This window comes from Misgurnus anguillicaudatus, chromosome 19, assembly GCF_027580225.2.
Source record: "Misgurnus anguillicaudatus chromosome 19, ASM2758022v2, whole genome shotgun sequence".
NCBI lineage: Eukaryota > Metazoa > Chordata > Actinopteri > Cypriniformes > Cobitidae > Misgurnus > Misgurnus anguillicaudatus.
The window spans coordinates 33,035,952-33,048,148 of record NC_073355.2 but is presented as its reverse complement, the minus strand read 5'-3'; the positions used below and the strand labels follow the sequence as shown (position 1 = coordinate 33,048,148).

The 12,197-nt window shown below is 36.1% G+C and overlaps 1 protein-coding gene across 3 annotated transcripts in view; it reads right to left on the bottom strand.

The window, feature by feature from the left end:
- scn4ab (sodium channel, voltage-gated, type IV, alpha, b) overlaps positions 1-8,777 on the bottom strand; it is a 49,895-nt gene extending 41,118 nt beyond the window's left edge. The window contains exon 1 of one of the 3 annotated variants that reach the window (XM_055194475.2): positions 8,611-8,777. In XM_055194475.2, the coding sequence (XP_055050450.2) occupies positions 8,611-8,762 (152 nt within the window). In that variant the 5' untranslated portion in view covers positions 8,763-8,777. Of the gene's footprint in view, positions 1-3,923; positions 4,130-8,606 lie in introns of those variants that run through there. The other 2 variants (XM_055194478.2, XM_055194477.2) reach the window with 2 other exon arrangements.
- Between the last annotated feature and the right edge of the window lie 3,420 nt (positions 8,778-12,197).

Here is a 12,197-nt window from a genome sequence, read left to right as displayed (position 1 = left end):
AACCGTGCGAACACATTGTATTATACCAAATACACAAAATAACGTTTTATTAGCAATGAAATAGGGGCACTTTAAACTTTTTAGGTGTTACCAACTAAAGTAATTTTTTAAGTTGATCCGACTTTTACTTTTTATAGTATACAAATTCATCCGAACTAACCACCTCGGACTGCCATGACATCAGACTTCTGGGCCGCACTGTATACTATTATAAAAACATGAATGATAAATGACCTAGAGATGAATGTGCCTACAATGTCAGCGCTGGCAAAATGGCATAATATGACCCATAATATGAAGATCTCAAGTTTCCAAGTAAGAAATGTATACCAGTAATGCACCTTTATTAAGTAATCATGGTATAGATTTCCAGCGCTGAAGGGCAATGGAAGATGTGATGATCTGTGCGCAGTGCAGGGCATGAGATAGATGGGCAAACAAATTAAATCTAGTGGTGAGAAACTTCATCACCCCTGCCTCTCAGTGCCGAAATGTACTGTATGACCCAGTGTCCCTTACATACTTAAGATTTAAACCAAGATTAAGAGGAACTAAAAGCCTGAACATCTTGTAAATGTCACGAGCTGGCTATTCCACCAGAAGGGAACGGGGGAAAATATCTTCAAACAATGATGCTGTTGTCAAACTGACTCATCCGCAACCAAGCTTGATCCTGTCGAAAACGGCATAGCTGGTCGCTTACACATCCAATGACCAAATAAAGGCCAAAAACTGATCCACCAGCTAGACCAGAGGCATTTTTGAATTAAATAATGACAGAATGTAATTTTTAAACTTAAATACTGTTGAGATGTGCAGAATAAAAGAAGCAAACCGATCACACATCCCTGGTGTCTTTGAGGATTCTGAGATCAGGCACGATCACAAAATCCTCAGAAGAGGTCCAAGCGAGGCTGACAGTTCATGAGCAGCGCAGGCGCCTCGTCTATGAGCCAGGGTCTGCACTTAAATGGAGATTGGTCTGCTGACCGGTATTAATACGAGACCGAGACCAACCTGATCTGTGTGTCTTATGAAAGCCTGTGGGTCGGAGGGGGTGACCCAGCCCCCCGGGCGTCTTGCTTTCTTACATATAGTACATATTTGGCAGGATACGGCAAGCTTAGGTGAGACCTGGCAAAGGAGTGGATGATGGAGGGTTTTAATATCATGCATCTTAGTTCACAGTGCAGTAGATGAAGCCATTCGTTAATGAAAGACAAGACTAACTTACAAGCCAGCAAGCAGGTGATTGATTTAGCAGATGTTTGTATAGTAGGGTAAGCAAAATTTCAAGCTGATGCCAAAGTCACTGCTCAAATTGACAACCCCCTGACAAAGTTTTACAAGCCGGTCCTTATCCCACTCAACACATCGGTTAGTGAGTTAAAACAATACTGCAGTAATAATGCATACAACTTCACATAGTTCGCATTGATCTGTTTCTATTGATACTCCAAAGACGCATACAGACATTTGCGCTTGCACACGTACACACACATTTGTTTATATATACATATATATATATAAGACCATGTGAGTTGAGCATGTCTGTAAACAGAGTTCAGAGAGCCGGATGTCTCTTGAGGTGAGTATCTCGACTGAGAGATGGAAGTGGAGACAGAATGCCGGCACTAATGGCCAGATCAAAGGGAACTCCCCCAACTGAGTTATAGATGGAGTTCCTGTAGCAAGATGAAATAACATTAGCCGTACTGTGAATTTCGAAATGTGAATCTGCAAATCTAAGAGGAGAGTCTGCGAGAGAGAGAGAGTAGTGTCTCTGTGTTTCCTAAAAAATGGTTTAGCTGTAAGTGATAAGAAAGAACAGAAGAGAAGCGAAGAAGAAAAGGAGATAAAGTTAGAAGTTTTCAGCTCTGATCATTCCCAAAATATATGGTTTAGGAAACAGATAATTCCAGATCTAAAATTCGATCAGGTGAATCCTTTATTAAAGTACCTTGGCACAGCCCCATAACCATAGTAAAATTACAGTAAAACATAGCAGACAAAAAATTCATCAAACTATTCACTAAAATAATTTTATATCATTGAATCTACAAGCTCAATTTTCTAATTTCATAAAGCGTTAAACACAGGCTTCCCGCACCTGTTAACTTCAAATTTAAGGACCTTTCAAGGACTTTCCAGGTCCAATACCCTGAAATTTAAGGACTAAATGTGGGGACACATTTTTTAAGTGAGAGCAAGGTTACATCGTGTTACGTTTTAAGATACATTGTTACAATTACCTTTCAAGGGAACTCGTGCTGCGTCACTGCGGTGACAGTTTGGAGACGCCTCCAGGGGTAAGTGTGTCTGAATGTGTATATCAAATTCAACCAATGATGAGGCTTAAGACAGGGTGACGTGGGAGCCAGGAAGTATATCGCTATCTGAAATATTGCCAAAGACGGCGACGCAGGAAGTATGGCAATGGAGACGCAACGTCTCGTTCCCTTCTCAGTCAACAACAATTAAATACGTGACCCGAGACGTTTTCATGTGTCAAACACAACTATGCAAAAAATCATTTTGGTATGAATCAACATTCGCATAAAGAAGAGATAACCATTTAAAGTGAACAGTTTAGCACGTGTGCTTAAAAAGTCTAGAATTTTTATGATATTATCCTACACTACACAAGGAAAAATATAGATTTTTTTCCAGAAAACTACTTGCATAAAATAGATTCAAGCACTTTCAATGACCTGTATCTATGTATGTATATTTTCAAAAACTTCCCAGCGTCTTGAATTGTTCCCTCAGATTCACAAACTTTCAAGGACCCGTGGGAACTCTGTAAACAAGCACAGATTCATTCACATTAAAACCCGTTATCTTCCACGGCAACAAATAGAGATGTACAGATTTTCTTTTTAGACTCACGACAAACCTCTGCATATCATCAGTGCCACACGCTTTCACTCAACAACACTACTGTAGATCTAAATCCAATGAGTCACCCCTCGACTCACAACTCATGCCCACCAGCGCATGTTTTGTACCATGCTGTCTGTATGAGTATCTGACAAATGCCTGTGTTTCAACTTTGCTTATGTAGCTTTCAGTACGTAGATGCACTTGTAAATCATCTAAACACCTCCAATGTCTAAAAACCAAGAAAATAAAGGAACCCAAGCAGAAATTTAAAAACAATAATAAAAAAACAGAAAAGGTACAAGAGCTGGCACTGGAGTGATACCCTTTCGAAAAGGACACATTTGTACCTAAAGAGTGCATATTTGTTCCTCACAGATACAGATCTGTACCTAAATACGGAGACCATATTAAGTAATGACAGCTTTTGTACCTTTTATTCTGAGTGTATAGCTACTCTTTTGTACAGTATAAGCATACTTTACAATAAAAAGTGCTTTCTGATTATGGAAAATGTCACATAAAGAAAAACATCTGTAGTCAGCATCTTTACGATTTGAGAAACACCATCCAAGCAGCAAGCAATACAAAGCGCATTCAGGTGTGCAGTGTTCAAAAGACTGAGCTTTAGTATTGTATGTAAAAAATTGTCACTATACAATACAATAAACAGTGCACCTGCTAAAATTATTAACAGTAGCCTAAGTACATTTTAGATAAAACATTTTAAACCAGCTCAGCAAAAGAACTTTGCTCCAATAACATCATTACAAGCCAAAACTTATACGGTGACAAAAGACAAAACTACCCATAAACCTTCCCACAGGTATCAGAAATGGCAATACGCAATAAAGCAGCATTGTCGTGACATTTTGTAGCCATACTTTTTCAGACCAACAGAATATCTCAATCCCGTTTATCGAGTGTCAACTAAAGGCAACTCTAGACAACCAGACATGTGAAGTTCAAAGACAAGTGCCAAGACCAGTAAACTTAGCACCAACCCAGTTAAAGCAGTTACGAGTAAAAGACGACCATTTTACCTTGTTCAGCAGTAAAAAAATGTTTTCCTTTAATGTCAGATCCGAGGTTAGTGTTGGTTCAGTCTCGTCTGGGAGAAGGTCCAGGCTCCGGGGCAGCTGTCTCTTACGCACGGGCGTCTTGTCTGAAACCTGAGAAACGTCTCAGGTAGGATCATAACTTTAACTTAAACTTGTGACACGGCCAACTTCTGCCAACTCTCACGCGTCCTCCGGGATAAAATTCGGGCTGTGGATGTATTTCACGATACATTTCCAACTGGATAGCAATGTTTATGGACTTCACCATATCCTAAACGTGTTCGTAGCTCAATTAGAGTAGTGCTTTTGCGTAAAGGTTGGGGGTTCGAGTACCAGAATCGCACTCATACTGATATAACTGTATAGCTTGGGTGCACTGTAAGTTTAGATAAAAATGTTTACCAAATGCATAAAAGTAAATAATTCTGAATGAAGTCTGATAAGTTTTAAACAACCGAGGAGTTTAAAAGTTTTAAAAGTTTTTTTTTAAATTAGGTAAATCTAAAGAATTTGAAAAATAAAAAAATCATCGTGTTTGCGCCTTTAGAGCATTAGTCATAATTTTTAACTGATTTTTTTTTGTTTATAAACCTTTAAAATACAAATACATACATGAAGAACCCTTGTATTATTTGCGAGAAGCTTGTGGTGATGGTAGAGAACGATGCGCACGGCCAGTTGCGCGCTCGCACCCTGCGCACGCTGAATACGATGCGTTTAAATAGCCTATGCCCCATTTTAAAGGTAAGTATTTTATTACTAGACTATATTATTATCATCATCATCATCACAATCATCATCAACGTGCTATGTCCCCAGGTGGAGTTTAGCTCACTAATGTCCTGATGGCGCACTGGACTTTTACGCACGACACGTTCACAGTGAGAAACCGGTTACATTAATATGATATCGGCGTTTAATGTAAATAAATAATAATAACTTAATAATATTAATAAATAGCTTAATAAATTAATAATAACTATTAATAATTTTAACGTCAAGATTCTGAGGGAATATGGAGGCCATAAAGTATCCTAACATGGAAAGAGTGGCGTAAAGTGCCAAGTGGCTCAAAGTGTAACGGGCGCCAGCACAAAGCACATTTTGATTAGGGTCGTAATGTTCTCTAATGTACCGTATTAAGCAATGTTTTGTGAATAACTAGGGATGAAAACAGGAATGGAAAATGAATAGAGCATTCATACGCATAAGACGAGATCCTCTGTGCGCTCTTCGGATGATCATGTGTGTGTGTATTTCCATGGTAGAATTAATTCTGTTAAATGTGGTGCAATAAACGATACAGTATAAGCTTTGTACAGTAGGCCTATTGGCTGGTATACGTTATGCATTACAACAAGACTTTTAGATGTATTACTCAAACTCAGACATGTCCCAGAGACGCAATGTTTCGCAACATGATGTATTACAATTCAAAATGGATTTATTGTTGGTCGAGAGGTCAAACACAAGCCAGCATTTGACATTGGCAAATTCAAGATTATTTTTTCCGCTTTAGTGTAAGAGTAATTATAATGATTCATTGATCTTAATAGTGTGCATTATAACGCATTTTGAGGGCCTGGAGAAATGTTTGAAATGTTTATGGTGAGACAGACAGACTGAGCTTGAATTTCTCTCCCCGTCAACGTACCTGACTCAACACCTGTCATTATCTTATACCCGGCAGCACCACACCGCCACCTGCTGGTCATTAATAGCAGCACCTCACGAACATATTTAGATTTTTATGTAAAAAAATTTAAAACTACATTTTAGTTATTTATGTATATGGGATTATCTGGATTATGATGACTTTAACGTTTGAATTTGTATTAGCTAATAACACAAAATTAGAATCAGATTTGTTTTTATTGTTTACTGTACTTCATTTTAAAGCCCACACTGAACAACCACTAATATGAAATAGAAACGAATAGTCTAACAAAACGAGAACAAAGAACTCAAAAGAATCCACGCAGCATCCTAAAACATCCGCTTGCCATTTTAACACACTGCGCACAAACTGTCTAGACATTGATCTATTACTGTAATAATAGTAAATGGCTTTCTTCTTTCAGGCATCTTTCCAGTGTCTTTCAAAACTGCAGACTACAACTACAGACATTTTCCATTTTCCATTTGTAGAAATGATCGACATGATCATTGCGAATCAGCTAAAAAGATTTCTAAACTCAAACTCAAGTGGCCATTTAGACTTGTTGCCCATTTGAAGTATTAATCAGATTTCAGACCACATCTTAACATTAAAACAGCCGCTATAAAGATTTTTCTATCGATCTTTATAGAAACCGTCAAGCTGGACAGAACGTTTCGAGGTCCTCTTTGATTAAAACCACAGTATCTACAAAATTACATTAATCAAGTTGGTTTGCCATTGCTATGTTTATATTCAGGACACCTTTTTTGGCTGTACACTCATAAAGGGATACTTTAACAAAAAAAAAAAAAAAAAATTTACTCAATCTTATGTTGTTACAAACCTGTATAAATGTCTTTGTTCTGATGAACACAAATAAAGATATATTAAGAAATGTTTGTAACCAAACCATTTGTGGACCCCATTCACTTTCATATTAGGAAAAAATAATAGGCTACTATGGAAGTAAATGGGGTCCACGAACGGTTTGGTTATAAACATTTCTCAAATTATCTTCCTGTGTGTTCATCAGAACAAAGAAATTTATGCGGGTTCGTAACAACATGAGAGTGAGTAAATGATGACAGAATTTTCATTTTTGGATGAACTGTCCCTTTAAGAAAATGCTATTTTTTTAACCCATCGATGGGTTAAGAAAGTTGAAATTTATTGTTTTAAAGGGGCCATGTCACAAGACTTTTTTAAGAAATCAAATAAATCTTTGGTGTCCCCAGAGCACAAATGTAAAGTTTTAGCTCAAAGTACCATATAAAAAATTTATTATAGCATGTTAAAATTGCCACTTTGTAGGTGTGTGCAAAAAATGTGCCGTTTTGGGTGTGTCCTTTAAAATGCAAATAAGAACTCATTATGACATCATAAGAAGAGCCAAATTTCAACAGCCTTTTTTCATGTGCTTGTAGAGAATGGTTTACCAAAACTTAACTGTTATGATCTTTTCACATTTTCTAGGTGTGGAAAAACATGGAAAAAGTCAGATTTTCATGCCATGGCCCCTTTAACCCATTGTTTGGTCAAATATTAACATGTTCTGTTTTTCTTTTAAACATCTGAAGAACATTTGTACTGCACTCTCAGAAAAAATGTACAAAAGTTGTCACTGGGACAGTTCCTTTTAAAAAGGTCTTCATATGTACCATTACAGTGACAACTTTTGTACCTTTTTTGTACATTTTTTTTGTTGTTGAGATTTTTCAGAATGTAAAAAATAAGCAATATCAATTTTAAGAACCTTTGTCCGAATGGTTGTTTGAGGAACCAAAAATGGTTATTTTGTGGCATCGCTGTGAGAAACCTCTTAAACCCCTTTATTTTTTTTAAAGTGTAAGCGATTGTAGCCTCACTACATGAATGTGCCATAATTTTCTTCACTTAAAAAAAGTAGTCACATGGTGGATGGAACACTCAAGTGCAATATCTTGCCCACAAAAGGTCTAAAGTGCAAAAACCAAGTCCTGAATGCTTTCAGCTTTCAATGAATTCGACACATCCTGAATGCTTTTGCTAGAATGCTAACAGAAAAAGCTTCCCACGTCATCCCATTTCTCAAGTCTATACAACTACTTTCAGTCACATATAAAACTGATTCTGAAGTGCTATTATTTAATTATAAATCACTTTATGTCTTAAATACATTGCAGATAATGCTTGTCGAATATAAACCTAATAGATGTCTTTCTGAGACCAGATGATGGAATTTATTCCAGACATGGTGAGACTTATGCCACCAGCATAACTGAACCAGTTGTATTATTTATTTCTGTTTTTTTTTGCAGTTTGTGTATGTACAGCATTTAAATAATTTCTTTATTAATTTTGATGTCATATGCATGTCTTTATTATGCATGGGTAAATTACACTGAATTATTAATGTATGTAAATTTAATTGTTTATTTTTCTTATATTAACAATTTATTTTATTTTTGTATTATTTTGTATTTTATGTATTATTTATATAAATCTCATGTAGGTTTAGAATAAGCGACAGCAGATTTTAGAGCAGTTCACATGAGTTAATACCGCCCTCATGTGGAGCACAGAAAGAAAGACAAAAGCCAGTTAACAAATCAGCTTGTTTTCTATGTGTGCCAATGCTGAGATGGTTCCAGAAGGAATTACTAATTACTAAAGTTTAATTTTTTAGGCTAATTTAAAGTTATTTCTATTCTATTCTATTGCTCTGGTAAAGAAAAACAACATATTTAATATTTAATTTCTGAAGGGTGAGCACTAAAGAATGAACACTTTTTTATTTAAAAAAACCTGTTAAATAAACAGCAACAAAAATGACATCACTCATGTCTTAATTTCTCTTTCATTGTTTCCTACACAAGTATTGATGTCTATTCTATTAAACAACAATACTTTCATCAATGCCATCATATTGTCAATATAGATTTGTAAGGCAACGTGTCAGATAAACAACATAGGCTCAGTCTTCTCAACACTGCACACGCTTTCCAGCAGAAGAACTATGCACATACCTACATGTTGAAAAGAGCTCTGTCCTCCTGGCCGAACAACATGAAAGCGGGCACCCCCGAGAGCCCCGGGTCCCTGGATCTGGGCGAGGAGCAGCATCCTATGGATGAAGACCTCCGATAAGAAGAGGACATCAAAGCCAGAGCAGGAGAAGCCATGTTGTTACACGGGCAAGGGTTTGAATGCACTGCATCTACTCTAGATGTGGAAAGATATAGCATGAGTTATAGGAGACCACATGCTTCTACTGTCTTAAGTGATTCACTAAGGGCTTCTGGGATTTCCACCAGAGCTGAAAGCATGGAAGGGAAATGTATCCTAGAATTAAACCCATTAATGTGAGAGGTGAGGCAGATTTTTACTGGATTTTTTGTTCTGTGGAGCTCATATTGAGTTTTCTTCTGTCTGGATCTCAGTCCTGTTGTCTGGAAGAGTAAAGGCATGTTACAATATATACGATTATATGAGATTTTTAGCTTTTAAACTAAAATGGATAAAAAGGGCAGTTAAATAAAAAAAATCACTCAGAAATGAAACCTTTGTTACTTTTGTACACGTCTTTTATGACATTTTGAAGTATGTTCCTACATTAATTTAATCAGGAGCAAATGAGAATATTTTAAGTTAACTATATAAATGTCAGTCCACACAAAGATAATAAATGTATTGACACATAGCACAGATTATTTTTAGATCTTTGTCACACATGCTTTTATTGCAAAGGAAAAATTCAGTTAGAGTTTAAATGAATAAATAAAGTGTAATTTTTTGCTTAACTATTTCTTATCATCTTTTTTTATTCTGAAATGTAATGCTTTTGATCTACACAGACAAACAATACATTGGTATAGATGGTTTCAGCAGTAACAACATAAACATGCGGCTTTCGTGGTCAACACGTAACTTCCGGCAAACTCTGCTAAGAATCAATAACAACAAATTACTTTAAACTTACAGGGTTCCCACACCAGTTAACTTTAAATTCAAGGACCTTTCAAGGACTTTCCAGGTCCAATACCCTCAAAATTCAAGAACTAAATGTGGGGACACATTTCAATTGAGAGCAAGGTTACATTGTGTTACATTTTAAGATACATTGTTATAGTTCCCTTTCGAGGGAACTCGTGCTGCGTCACTGCGGTGACACTTTGGGGACGTCTAAATGTGTATAACAAATTCAACCAATGATGAGGCTTAATGACGAAGACAGGGTGACGCGGGAGCCTGGAAGTATATCGTTATCTGAAATATTGCCAAAGACGGCGTTACAGGGACGCAGGAAGTATAGCAAGGGAGACGCAGCGTCTTGTTCCCTTCTCAGGGAACAACAGTTGCATGCGTAACTATGCAAAAAAGCATTTTGTTATGAATCAACATTCGCATACAGAAGATATAAGCATTTAAAATGAACAGTTTAGCACGTGTGCTTCAAGTCTAGAATTTTTATGATATTATCCTACACTACATAGGGAATAATATGGATTTTTTTCCAGAAAACTTGCATGAAATAGATTCAAGCACTTTCAATGACCTGTATCTATGTATGTATATTTTTAAAAACTTCCCAGGGCCTGGATTTTTTCCCCCAGATTCACAAACTTTCAAGGATTTTAAGGACCTGTGGAAACCCTGAATGTAGTCTTTTATATAACAAGCAAAATAAACAACACATAGATTACCTAGGAAGCAAATTTTTTTTATTTTCGACGAGGTATTTGTTCAAGAGTTCAATTTAGCAACTAGTCAGGCCATTAAAAAAAACTGAAACCAGAAGTAAAATTTGAACCAGACACGTATCGCGTCACCGCACATGCATCCGATGAAACTGTCTAGACTATATATACAGGATCATAACACAATAACGGTGTAGATATGTTGGTAAAGTGGACAAGCAAAACAGCAGTACTATCTGCAAGTTAAACTTAATTTATTATTTTTGGAGAAATTACTTCCGATTCACAACTTCTTTAACGTCATTGTCACATTAGTAAACAATGACTAAGCGATTTGTGGTCTATCGATAACAAATGACGCTTAAATTTGGTGCTTTTTCTAAATAAACAATGTTGTTTTTATAGCAGTGGTGCAACTGGCATCATACATGGATATAAAGTCTCTTAAATGTCATAAGGATGTAGGTTTTATTATGCGTTTACATTTTACCATATACTTCAATGGAAAAGCACGCACGTGATTTCAGACCAGTAGTGTTCTGTGCCAAACAAAAATCTAACAACCTTTCTTTGTAAAGCACATTTTGAGTAAAAGCAGTTCCCACATCCCAGATATAGATTATTCCATAGGAACCTGAGATGCTCTTTTTCCGCCTGTCCGAGCGAGAGAGGTTCACAGTGAACAGGTGGACACTTCTCCACATGAACTGTTGTTAGTGAGCGGCTGCCTCGGGTGCCTGAATGACAGACGTCAGGGCTACACAAAGCAAGAATGGGCAGCAGTTGTTGTTCGTAGTAAAATAAGACACAAGGTGTTTATCCTTCATAATTCCCTTGTTCTTATGCGCACAACAATGAAACCCCCAAAGAAAGGTTTGATAAGGCAAAAAATACATGATTACTCAGATATTATTGTTTGGAGATTGTTTTAAATGGGCTTATGCAACATGATCTAAATGTAAGTTTGGTTATAGTCACGAAAAATGTGCTTAAATTATTCGAAATTCAACTTTTTTTCATGCCTTGAGCTCGAATGTCTTTTTTGTGTCACTCAGCATGAATTACATAAATAGTTTTTTTGTCCGTGGCACGAGTTTCTTTTTCATGTCATTTTATGTATTTTTTTCCTATTTTTTAAATCATTGTCGTTTGGGGTTGGGGTTAGATTTGGGGTTTGGATGTACATTTATGTATTGGTTTCTACATGGTTTTCTTCTGCTTAGTTGGGGTTAGAGTTGGTGTTTGGGTTAGGATGCCTAAAAATGTAACAGAAAGTGATTCTAACCCCAACCCCAAGCGACAATGGTAACAAAATAGGAAAAAAACTATGAGAAAACAATACATACATAAAATGACACGAAAAAGAAAGTCATGCCACAAAAAACTGAAAACTATTTACACTGAAAAAAATGATTCATTGAATTTAATAAATTTTTTAAGGTAAGTGGTTGCAATCAATTTATTTAAGCTACATTTAAACAAAAGTTTTATATGTTATTTTACCTTACTAATCTTTTTTGTTTAAATGTAGCTTAAATAAATTGATTGCAACCACTTACCTTAAAAAAACGGATTAAATTCAATGAATCATTTTTTTCAGTGTATAAAAGTTTGTGCGAGTGACACAAATAAGACATTCATGCTCAAGGCACGAAAGAAGCTGAATTTCGTGCCATGGACATGAAATAAGTTAATCGACTTTCTGTGGGATCAGTCTGCGCCTAACTATAGGTGCATACACTGAAAAAAATGATTCATTGAATTTAATCAATTTTTTTAAGGTAAGTGGTTGCAATCAATTTATTTAAGCTACATTTAAACAAAAAAGATTAGTAACGTAAAATAAGATATAAAACTTTTGTTTAATTGATTGCAACCACTTACCTTAAAAAAATTGATGAAATTCAATGAATCATTTTT